General features: G+C 48.2%; 1 protein-coding gene across 2 annotated transcripts in view; it reads left to right on the plus strand.

The window, feature by feature from the left end:
- Nucleotides 1–3,563: 3,563 nt before the first annotated feature.
- Nucleotides 3,564–12,390, plus strand: part of RPH3AL (rabphilin 3A like (without C2 domains)) — a 41,349-nt gene continuing 32,522 nt past the window's right edge. Inside the window, exons 1-2 of one of the 2 annotated variants that reach the window (XM_030472766.1) lie at nucleotides 3,564–3,653; nucleotides 11,193–11,303. In XM_030472766.1, the coding sequence (XP_030328626.1) occupies nucleotides 11,227–11,303 (77 nt within the window). In that variant the 5' untranslated portion in view covers nucleotides 3,564–3,653; nucleotides 11,193–11,226. Of the gene's footprint in view, nucleotides 3,760–11,192; nucleotides 11,304–12,390 lie in introns of both variants that reach the window. The other variant, XM_030472767.1, reaches the window with a different exon arrangement.

A 12,390-nucleotide genomic window follows, 5' to 3' on the forward strand; every position in this document is an offset into this window, starting at 1 on the left:
GGTGACACAGGGCAAAAAGGCAAGGAAAACAGCAACAGCAGTGGTGGGATGTAAATAATTCATCCAGACTGAAGAGTGAGTATATTTTTTTTTTTGAGAAAAGCTTTGAGGGAAGGGGATTACTTGTAGCTTGTGGTGTTTGTCATTAATTTTATTGTGATAAAACCTGACTTGCCACCCAAAATTAGAGTCCAGTGGTAGTGGCTGGCCTGATCTACATACGAAGAAAGTCATCTTCTGAGAGGTCCTCCCTGGAGTACCAGGAGGAGTAGGAGCAACATTCGCCTGGTGCCAGGAGGATGCTGAGTGGTGAGGTGCTCCTTGACAGCAGATGATTTTATTCTGAAGGGCCACTGTCCCCAGGCAAACCCCTTACCCTCTTACTGCTTCCGTCACTTTTCTCTTTGCCCCCTTTTCTGTTTATACTGACAGTCTCAAGCTCTTCTGTGCCCAGCAGAGTCTCAGTGGCTGTTCTACCTGCAATTCACAGTAAAAATACTAAGAACAAACTTTCCACAATCTCCTGAAGGTTTCACCATGTCTTGGAGGCATATATCTTTTGAAAATAAGCATAGCATGAATTCATCACATAGAAATATAATCTGTAAGCCCAGAGAATTAGATCTGAGCCTGTTCACACAAGCAAAAAGAGCAGTGGATCAAAACAGGGAGTTTGCCTTAAAACAGGTAAAAAAGCAGCTTAATTTACCATGAAGTAGCAGTATTCTTTAAACATTTCCTTTGCCTTATATATTCTTGAGCAGGTGTGCTCTATAGGCAAGATCATTTATTTTTTTCTCAGGTTAAGGACTGAATCATTGACATTTTTATTGAGGAATGATAATTAGAGGGACAAATATAAACTGAATCACTGAGGACCAAACAGCAGCAGATTGCAATCACAGGAACAGCTTGGAGAAAAAATCCTGTCCTTCTTGCAGTGAATTGCAAAGGGGTTAAACCGAGCTGGAGCAGTCAGGGTGATGGGAAGGGAGTGCCAAACACGTCTGGCTGTGGCAGCTCCTTGCTCGTTGTCAGCCTGTGTCCCTAGGAAATGGCCTTTCAGAGATAAGCAGCCAGTCAGTTTGGCCTTGGTTATTCTACGTGTTTAAAATTGCTCATAATTAAAATTAATACTTTGATTATTATTTGTGCAGACCAGCAGTGCAACACCTCAGCACTGACTGCCTGGCAGGGCACGCCTGAGATTAGGAACTCAGACCCCTGTTCACCAGTCCAGTGTCCAAGCCAGGAATCATTTCCTTCAGCACTCCAGGATAGTTACAATTAGGATTGTTCTGCTGTACAATAGGGCTGCTTTTAAGCATCCGTAGTTCTTCTGGAGGACACCTTCATACCCAGGAGTTTAACATCATTTAAATGGTCTTTATTTTTCATTTTTTGAGAAACGTGCTGGTCTGAGGGTGATGCAGGAAGGCTGCTCCCCAGCATGCAGTCATGTGCCGTGTTGAAAGCAGACTGGAGCAGCTTGGGGCATCTGTGGTGCCACTGTCAGCGTCACTGATAGGCCTGCAGGAGAAGGTTGCTATCCCTTATAGTCCTTGTCATGTGTATATTTAAGATCTCCGGCAGCTGTGATCTGGTGAATAATTCAGTGGGACCCATCGTCGATAAAAGAGAGATTTTGAAGGGTTCTTTGGGTGGAACTCGAAGTGCCTGCGTTCTGAGAAACGAGTATATTAAAAATTGACTTCATGCTATCAAGATAAAACAACTCATACTTAGCCTTTTAAATTTTTTAATGTAATGTCATATTTATTCTCTCTGACTTCCAGCTATCAAGGCCCAGCCTCTTGCAGTTGGACTCTGAAGCATCTGTGGTTCTGTGAGGATCTTGACAAGCAAATTCAACAGCAGAAGGGATACAGGCTCTCAGACATGTCATTTCCTGTGCCTATTGCTCCTGCCAGTACAGCTGGTGGAATAAGGTAATTTATCTTTATCCTGAAGTTGGCTGAACCGTGTGTTTAATTTATTTATGTTATTGATTCTGTGGAGGACTACCGTGGTGTGAAATGTCATCTTGAAGTGCTTTCTCTCACGGAAATGCAGGCTCTGTATTAATGCAAACACTGCTTCCTCTGATGTATTTTTCAACACTTGCCTAAACTGAAAAGCAAAATATGTACTCAGACTTGAACTTGATTTAGTTAAAAGGTCCCTAAGCTTAGCCTCAGGTCTTGCGGGTGTGTGGAAGCAGCAGGGCTCACAGGGCACCAGGTTTCCCAAGAGCAGGCTCTGAACAGGCAATAAAAGCACAGACTGAGGGTCTCTTTTCTCTTCCTTTCTCTTTCCCTTCTCTCCTTTTCTCTCCCTCCCATCCTGCCACATGGCAAATTTACTCACTGCATCCACTGCACATTTAGACAGTCATGAGCTGTAATTTCTGTGTTCACAGGCTAGTGCGAAGGAATAATTGTTTTCCTGTGGTTTTCTGTTGACTCACCCTATGATCGCAGGTTGTCACTTCATCAAGTGCTTTTCTCCCTGCTCCCCACCCTCCCCGTGCTGTGGGACAGTAATTAGTGTTTGTATGGATCTCCAGAACACCAAGTGAAGCATGTTTGATTGCGAGGAAGCCTGAGGGAGAGGGCTACGAGCAATTGTTGAACGCAGGAGAAAAGACCCACCAGCCCTGTGGTCCCTCTGCAGCTGCAGTGGGCTGGCTGGGGCAGGTTGTTGGGTTTATCTTGGTGTGTTGGGTCCATATTGGATCCACATTGTGCCAGGTTTGTAACCCTTCCTCCAAGCTAAGCTTCTGTGGACAAGGGGGCCCGTCCATGGCATTCCTGGGAGGAACAGCTTTAACTGTAAAAAATGCAGGACCAAGTTTTCCTGCTGATCCCAAATAACCTTCTGTAGCTGGCATTTGGTTTTAGGCTCCCTCTGCAGATTTAGGCCCTTCAGTTTTAAAACCTATGAGCTCCCTACGGTTGTCCCAGGCCCAGCAGCTCACCTCGCATTGCCACGGGGTGCTCTTCCTCTGAACTTTCCCTGCAAAATTCATTTTTGGGGTGGGGTTGGCTTTTGCTGGGATTTGTTTGTTTGTTTGTTACACGGGGTTATTTAGTTGTGGGGGTTTTTTTACTTTGGGGTTTGGGTTTTTTTGTTGTTGGGAGGTTGGTTATTTTGGGTGGCTTTGTGTTTTGTTTGAGTCTTGAGTTGGTTTGTTTTGAGGTTTGTTTTGTTTTGAGGTTTTTGTTTTGAGCTTTTGGCGTTTGTTTTGGTTTAAGGTTTGTTTTGCTTTGAAGTTTTTGGTTTGTTTGGGGGTTTTGTCATGTTCTGATGTTTTTTGTTTTGTTTTGAGGCTTTTGTTTGGGGTTTTGTTTTGAGGTTTGTTTTGGTATGGGGGTTATTTTGGTACCGCCTTTCCTTGTTTGCAGTTTGGGGTTTCCCCAGGGCGGTGTATTCCGGGCTCGGCCTGGCGCACCCCTGCGCTTCTCTGCTCCGCTCCGAGCCGCACAGCTCCGGGCCGGGCCTTGGCGGCCGCCGGTTCTACCGGGGCGGGTGCGGCGCGGCGCCGCCAGGGGGAGCCCGTGCCCGCGGGGGGCGCCGGTGGGGCGCGGGCGGCGCCGCCGGGGCTGGAGGTGGTGGCGGCGGCGGCGGCGAAGGAGGAGGCTGCGGTGCCGCCGGTGAGCTCCGTTTCCGCGTTGTCCCCGGGGGACGGCTCCGCGTCCCAGCGTGGCCCGTGGCGGAGCCGGCTGCGCGTTTGGCCGGGGCAGCGGGGCCGGCGGGCAGGTGGGTGCGCGGGAGGACGCCGCGCCGGGCGGGGACGGTGCAGCTCTGTATCGGGAAGGCGCACGGGCGCTTCGTGCGGAGTTTGGGGCTGAGTTTCAGGTGTTGGTACGTCCTGGTTGTCCGGAGGCCGGTGGGGAAACCGGCGTGCTGGGGCGGGGAGCAGCTTCTGCGGGGCGCTGGGGCAGCCAGACCTGGAGCTCCACAGGTGGGAGAGGCTTGTCCAAAACGCTGCTGAAAGCAGCCCAGAAACACAGCAAGGCGAACTGCATAGGCTGAGTCGAGGTGGAATTCAGCCTCCTGAAGTAACTGAATGTAAGTGACCGAGGTGTGAGAGGAAACAAACCAGAAATGGGAGGCTGAAAGCAACGTGCTCCATGGAAAATATTACCAACCCGGCGTGGTTTTGAGAGCTGCTGGGCTTGTCCTTTTTGTGTGATGGGAGCAGGCACGTGCACCTGGCAGAGGATGAATTGTCCTTGTTCCTTTTGGCACTCTGACACCGGGAGATGGGTGCTGTTGTATGTGCAAAATAATCACATGCTGTGGTCACCCACAGGGTTTTTAGCCTCCTGCAGCTTGGGTCAGGTACTCCCCAGGGCCTGGTCAAAGTCCATGGCTTGTTTTTTGCTCGTACCAACAATGTTCAGGGTGATAAGGGTCTTAGAGTTAGAGCTGGCTGTGCTTGTGTGTTGTTCAGAGGCTTCCTAGGATGTTTAAACCCAATACTATAGCTTAAGGATGCTGAGAAAGGGTATTTCATCCTTCAGAGGTGATGGCAGGCCCGTGGCTCAGAGCCATGCTGGACAGTGAGATTTTGGCAGGGTTGGGGGTCAGGCTGCTCAGCAGAGTTTCTCCACCGGCCCTGGACTGTGCTTTTCCTGGTTCAGTTGAGGTTACCCGTGAAATAGGCTGGCATGCAGTTCCCTCCAAGGGATTCCTTGACAAACACTGGCCAGTGCTTCCCTGCTACGTCCAATTCTTTCTAAGAAACTCGCTGCTCCTCGGGACGCTGAGAGGTGCCGATTCCACCCTGCCAACCTCCAGCAGCAGAAAGCCTCCTGAGCTTTTTAGCATATCAGAATAGTGAAATGAGTCTCTCTAATTGGCCATTTAGATGCTAATTTGCTTCTCGTAGGCCTCTGCCAGATCAACCTGCCCCAGAATGTGAGTCAGAAAGAGCCTGCTGTCTTCATGAATTATTCACTTTGCACAACGCACCTGCCTGGCTGGGGATCAGAAGGAAATAGGGCCAAGGTCTAGTAAATAAAGATACACCTTGGCAGGTGGAACAGTGCTGGCTTTCCTCCCCAGCATCGTAGGGTGCTGGGGAGCAGGAAGACTGCTTTGCCTGGGCAAAACCCTGTTCTTTATAGCTAACCATATATCAAGTAGCCATGCTAATAGGTGCCTCTCATTAATACAGGCTTGTTGGTGCCGTATGTCGGTTTTCCTGTAGAGCTGATTTTATCTTCCCACTCACGGGACTGGCATGGTCCTCCAGGGCATTGTATTTTATAAGCTCTTTAACGAGCTCCATCTTAAAAGCAGTTAGGCTTCTTGCCACTGCTGCTAGGATTGGGAAGCAGCTCAGGTGCATAGGAACCTTCTTTGTTTTCCCCCCAAACCTCATCCTCATTTGCTGCTTTTCCAACTTGGCCTTACGTGATAATGACATCTCTCATTTTCTGTGTGCTGCAGTCAGTTTGTGTTTAATTTGGGCTGGGCCAACTAGATTCCAGTACATGGCTCTGAATGAGGTTTTTCCCATTTTGCTGGCACTGGTATTGCTTAGATTGAGCTTTCATGATGAGGCAAACTGGAGAAGGTCTGCATGATTGGGTTCTTAAGTTGTTGTCCCAAAGCTTGCCAAGGCTTTGTGGTGTTTATTTGGACATTGTGTTTTCCTTGTCTCTGTTGGCCCAAGCTGCAGAGCTGCAAGTCAAGTGTGATCATATTGGATTCCTTGTGTTGCTTGGCTTTCCATCTTCTAAGGGTTTGAGCTCTTGTGGGGATTTGCCACAGTAAGAAGTGGCAAAAGGCCGTTTCTCAGCTGTGTCCCTGTGCACTGGCCCAGCTCTTTCCCTTCCTGAGAGCAGGGAGCAGGAAGGTGATCAGGATCACTTGGCTCCACTGTGCTTGTGCTTCCTGCCTGCTTCACCCCTATAAAATGTTTGTGCTTATAGCAGGCTCCTTTGCCACTGGAGGGACTGACAAACTGCTGCATAGATGTAGGTGTGAAGGGGCGGTTCAAAATGGTTTGTGTGTGAGAAATACTTTAATAAACCCCTGATTCAGGCCAGCACTTGTAGAGACACAGTTACTCCCCTCCTCTGGCTCTGAGACATGGCTGTATATTGGAAGTCAAGTGTGTGTCTTTCACCACTGTCCTACAGCCCCAAGGGTGAATCTGTCACTTCAAAACAGTTGTGTGCTTTGAAATACAACTGTGGCACTAGGATCTTTAAAACATGAGGGGAGGACTTGAGTCTGGACTAAACAGCCTTTCCCTGCCTGTCGTGCTCGTCTCACTGCTGCGCGGCTAAGTGTCTGTGAGGAAAAGGGACTGGCCGGTGGTGGGTGGGAGGCAGAGGCCAGGCTAACCTTATCTATCTCTGCTACTCATTTATCCTCTGTCATAGCAACAAGAGCAAACACTCACTTAGTTGCTAAGGTTTCCTGGGGATAATGGGGTCTGGAGCAGAGAGTAATTACACTGCCTCTGTGAGGGAGCAGCAGCTAAAAGGAGAAAGAGGCCAGCACGGTACCTGCTGCAAGCTGGGAGTCCTGGGGGAGCTGACGCCCTGGAAGCAGGCGAGTTAATTACACCGGCACAGCTCGGGTTGGGAATTGGGGACTTGTCTATGGCCAACAGTTTAATTTTTAGTTTTTAAATGAGGTATTAAACAAAAAATTGCCTAATTAATTTCCTATAAACCCAAATTAATATAGACACGAGCTGCTTGCCTGAAATAACCGGGCAAATGAATGACTGGAGACCTCCTTATGGGCCTGTGTAGGACATTTTTGTATTTGCAGGGCTCCGAGGAATTAATGCTTCATGAGCACCTGTAATCAGCCCGGCAGCAGGAGGGCTTGTGCAGGCTGTGCTTTCACTGCTGGGAGGAGGTGTTTTCTACTGCAAGGATTGCCTCAATGTCAACAAGACCCTTCAGGTTTAACTTTGATGTAGTCAAGGTAAAGTCAAAATGTGTTTGGGGTGGAGGAAGTGATTCGGTGTAGCAAGAGGGTGCTAGAAGTGTACATGAGCTAAAAAAGCAAGCTGTGAAGTTTGGGATAGAAAAATATTAAAGGTATTAAATACAGAGTTACAGCCTGACTTAGGGAGTGCATGATCCAGGAATCTCTGGAGGCTGGGAGGGTATTCTGGAAAAGTATTGCTGCGTTGTGCTCCGTTCTAATAATCTTCTTTAAGTATCTGTTCTTGGAGCTGGTCAGATAGCAGGTACCATGCACACTGGACCTTTGGTGTGACCTACTATGTCTGTGCTCTGTTATTAAAGATGTGTGATGTTCATGTTGCTATTCTGCTGAGAAAACTGGCCTTCTTTCATACAAGAGCCTGGAGGACCTGCTGCCCCACAGCTGGCTGCAGCCACCTTCATCCTCCAGGCCAAGTGGGGACTATCCAGTTGCTCAGTTGGCTGTGTTATGGTCACTCTGCAGGGATGTGGGGTCAAATCAGCAGCATGACCCTGCAGCTTTTTCCTTCACTCAGACCCCAGTGGAAGACTTGTCCCTTGCAGACCAAAGTAATGTACTCGGGTACCTTTTTCTCTGGCTACAGAGTCTAAGTCTCATCATGGAGGCAGCAGAAGCTGTCATCAGAGTTGCAGACAGAGATGTGCTCAGTTCTGCATCCTCCAAATTGCTCCTAGCCCCATGCAAAGGGTTGGCTCGCTGCAGGGTAGCACTCCTTCCTTGCTGCACTCCCCTTAGCATCTGTGCCAAGGGCAGCCAGGTGAACTCAGATTTAATGAGGTTTCGTTTCACGTGATTTCCTCCATCATAGGAAAGGAACAAACAGGTGGAGTGTTTTTCAAGCGGGTCACAGAGTATTGATAAGAACTCCCTTTTAATTCTTCATTCAAGTAAAAAGTAGAATCTTGGAGTGGGAAGGTTTTTTTCTGTAACACTAAGTACTTATGCTGCCCCTTTATTCTGTATGCAGTGTATTTGCAGCTCGGCCAAGAGCTGCGGATTTCTCTTGTTCTCTCACTGCTAGAGACTGGCTCCTTCTGCCCTTTGTTAGCTTGTTGAGAGGAGCAGAGGAGAGGGATGGCTTGGTGAGGTACATGTTAGCTGGGGTATTTTTGAGAGAGAATGCAGTAGAGGCTGACTGCAAGAGAGGGGTGTTTCGCCACAGCCCATAGAAATGACTCCCTAGGCTGGAGTGGTTCTGCTATCTTGGTGTTTCTGATTAGGCTGATTCCACTGTACTTCTTGTCCTGTACAGAGATAAAAGGGAGGATGTTTCATGCCTTCCAGATACTGGTACCATTTCTCTGGCATTGTTCCCATGGCCATGCAAGATATTCCTTTCCCTCCAGTCTTGCTAGTGCTTCTGTTTGCACCTCAGCAGGCTGTGGCCTGCAGTCCGTGTCATTCTTTCCTTCTCTGATGTAGTTGTATCAAACCACACCAAGCTTTTTTCATACAAAGGTGCAAAGCCACCTTCAATGCCAGTTTACCTGAGAGGGAGCAGCAGATGTCCAAAGCTGCCAAAAGAAAATGCTGCTGGAAATATTTTAGGGAATAATCAGTCTAAAGACTGTTTTGGCATATGATGGGTCTCTAGGCTGTGCTTTGTTTTCCTTCTTTATTTGCAGATGCTGCTCAGGGAATGGAGGAGAACAGAAAGCTTATGCTGAGTAACAAGAGGCAAAAGAGCATGACATTGCTTGTTTTTGTTCAGTCATGCTGAGAAAAGCGCACTGTGGTGTGAGGCTGGAGAATGTGTTTAGGTCTCTCCTGAGAAAAATGCTCAGCTGATGTGCTCTGTTCTGCCTTGCCTTCAGCTCTGTTAGAGCAGATAATGCTCTGCTGAGAAAGGGGCAGATGTATTCAGCACAGCTTTCCACCCTGAAAGCACAGCTGCTGGCAAAGCAAACTCCTCTGCCCTAACCATGGTATCGGGCTCATCTCCAGCTCTAGCTTTTATGCTGAACATCCCACAGCTGCCAGTACTGCTCACATCAGTACGACTGAGTGCATTTAGCCTCACCAGTGGACACAGTGCTTCAGGTGTGTGTGAGGGGGAGTGAAGGGTACATGGTATATCTGAAGAATAATTTAATATATGCATTTGTGAGGCTACATGTGCATATAATCCTGTAACATCGCATCACAGGCTTGGAAAATCTCTGGAAAATCCCAGGTCTGCCATTCTCTGTGAAATTGTGGCTTCTTTCTGCTTTTAACACTGGCCTGGGGGTGGGAGTGTCTGGCTTCTATTGCTGTTAATGCTTGATTGCTCCTCTGTGTGTGAGCTGCTGTGGGATGTGTGTGGGGACTGCTGCATTCTCTCCTCGCTTAAGATCGTGAAGAAGATGCAAAGAGCAGGAGGCGTTCTGGGACAAAATGGGAATGCCACAGCATGTGTGGCATTTGTTGGTAAGCCAGGATGCCAGTGTTCAAGGCTTTATTCTAGGGCTAATCCCTTTCAAAAGTGATCACCTTAACTAATGTAGTAAAGGTTTAAAAAATTGTGTGTGACACTTCTGTCTGTCTTTGCTGTCTCAACCATCTTTCTCTGCCAAATCTTCCCTGCAGCCTCTCATGTCCTCCATACCTCACTTCGGTGTGCAGTTGGACTGTGCCTGCTGAGCATTATGCTGAATTGTTAGAGCCTTCACCCTTTCTATGCATCTATCCCCTTGCACTGAAATAAATCTGTGCTTCCTGTGGAATTCTTCCTCTTCTCTCCTGCTTGTTGTAAGCACTGAGTTTTCAGACTCTCTCCAAAAATTGGGTGATCTGAGAGGAGGGAACTGGTTCATTGTTTGTGACAGTTTTGGCTCTCAAGGCTGACGTGGGGTTTGGCAGGAGATAGTTGTCAGTTCTCTAACATGAGTTAGCGTTCCTGTGCCGGGGAGTGAGTGCAGTGTGTGGCACGTGTGAGCTCAGCACAGGGAGGGAGCTGAATGTGCACAAGCTGCCTGTGTCAGAGGGCCAAGGCCGTAGAGCCTGTGATGACTCCTGCCTGGCACAGAAGCAGAAACTTCTGTGTGTCAGGCGTAGATAGCAAGTGTAGGTGCAGCACACTGAGCCACGGTCACTGCTGGCGTAAGAGTGCTGTGGATTGAGACTGAAACATGTGTTTTCTTGGGAACTACTGCACAGTTGGCAGGTGATATACCTTGCCTGTTATTGTATCTGATTTGTGTTTGCCAAACAGCATTAAACGTGTTATCTCTGCCCAGTAGGTAAGGTTTCAAAGCTGGCAAGTGTCTGTTCTAGGGAAGGTAAGTATTAATACCTGGAAATCTTTGCACTAGGGCTTGTGGGACACTTGGTCTGCTGGAGAGCAAATCCAGCTGGAGAAAAGCTCTGTACATCAAGACTGATTTTGCCTCCACTGAAATTTTTTGGCTGTGTCTGTCCCTTGGTGCTTTCTGTTCATGTTTACTGCTGGTAGGACTCAGAATTGCTTAGCTGCAAAGTCTCTTGGGGATGTGTTTCTCCTATGAGTGCGTGGAAATTGGTTTTTGCTGCCTTTACTCATCAGTTCACAGTGATACTGTCGTTGAACAAGGACTCACTGGTGTGATTGCGCTGGTCACAGGAGCCTCAGTAGGAGAATCTGCTGCAAGAGGTGCTGTCTTAAACATCAGAGAATGCAAACAAGCTGCTAGTGTAGACTGTAGTTATAAATATCAGGTTATTACGGAAGGAGTTTTAATGAACAAAATGTCTTGCCGCTATTCATGGTGATTGTCGAGTTTTTGTTTGTTTTCCTATTAAGAAGTAAATAAAAAAGCAACTTGTAGCTTCTTTGTGTCCTTTACAGTGGCTTTCACTGTCAGTAGTGCAGCGTTGGGGCTCCAGAGGTGATAGAGCAGAGATTGTTCTTAAAAACAACGCTTTTCTCTAGTTTGAAACGAAAAATCAGAACTGACGGAGTCTCTGGCTTTCTTTTTTTCAGAGTACTGTAAAATATAAACTTCCACTCTTGTCTTCAAGGTATTTGAAGGTATCTATTGGCTTGTATTTTATGAGGATGATGGTATGTTTTTGTTGCTGTCTGTGGGTGAGTGTCTACTTCCACCATGTGTGATGCCAGCAGATCACTTGTGTTTTGCTTGCCAGAAGAGCAGCCCTTTGGGATGGTTAAGGAGGCTGTGCCAAGCACTGCCCTGAGATTTCTTAAGGATGGAGTGGCAGCTGTACTCAGTGCTGGTGTTTTCTTCTTACAGGTGTGATCCCTGCCTCTCCTCCCAGCGTGGTGCCATGGCTGACATGATCTTTGGCAGCGGGACGGGCCAGTGGGTGTGCCCCAATGACCGGCAGCTTGCCCTGCGTGCCAAGTGAGTCCTCACCATCCTCCTCCTCCTCTCCTTCCAGTCTTGACTCTGGCCTGAATGGTTTCCTGGTATCTGTGCGGAGCACTGGCCTCATTCCCAGGAGTTTGCTTGTCATGCAAACCCCTCTGTAGCCTAGAAGTACGCTGGTTGGGTGGGAGAGGAGCCTGCTAAGCTGGGGCTCAGTGCTTGGCTGCTGCTCAGAGCTGCCAGCCTGCAGTGGAGTTTGCAGTTTGGCTGCTGTGTGGTGTGTTCCATCTCACTGGCCCTCCCCTGGGTGAAAGGAAGGGCTTGGAGGCAGGCTTATATCTCTGCAGCACCCTAAAATAGAATTGATAGCATCCCCCAGCTACCAGCACTCTTTTGTATTAGGAACTTGTCATTTGGTCTCATTTCCCCTGAAGTTAAATTACTGCATAACCTAAAGACAAAAGGGATGGAGATGAGTCAAGCACTACAATTGCGTTTGTTTCCTGTATGCTTTTCTTCTCTGGCAGCCAGTATCATGCCACTGCCACCTCTGCTGTTGTCTGAACCTCTAGGGTCAGCCTGCTGTAGAGTGTTAGAAAATAGGAGGTCACACTGTGTCTGAGGGGGCTGTGAATAGTGCACACCACTGCTGCTTCATCAGCCTTCACCTGAGAGCCTCATTAAGACAGCTGTGTTTGATAGTGCCCTGCATTCTGCAGCAGCTGTGACTTTAGCCAGTGACCTCTAAACCCCTCCTGAATGGTAATTAATTCTGCTGTGAAAGCTCCCGCCTGTCCCCAAGTGAGCTGAGGAGCAATATCGGCTGCTGTATGTGAGGCATGGAGGGAAGTGGATGCTGAAGTCCATTGTGGGGGCCTGGATTAGACCAAGGGAGGAAGTTGCCCAATTTATATTTCCATGTGTGGCTGATGATTCGTGTGTTCGAACTGAGGACCTTAGAAACATGCCATCTGGAGAGAGGAGGGTGCAGGTAATCCCTGTGTTCCAGAGTCTGCATTTGGCATTTGTAGCGTCTGGCATTAGCACCCATCTTTGCAAGGGTACTCCCAGGATGGCCATCCTTAGGTGCACTCGTTTTTCTTTATGGGCAGAGCAAGAGTGA

The sequence above is a fragment of the Strigops habroptila genome (assembly GCF_004027225.2).
Source record: "Strigops habroptila isolate Jane chromosome 13 unlocalized genomic scaffold, bStrHab1.2.pri S16, whole genome shotgun sequence".
Taxonomy (NCBI): Eukaryota; Metazoa; Chordata; class Aves; order Psittaciformes; family Psittacidae; genus Strigops; species Strigops habroptila.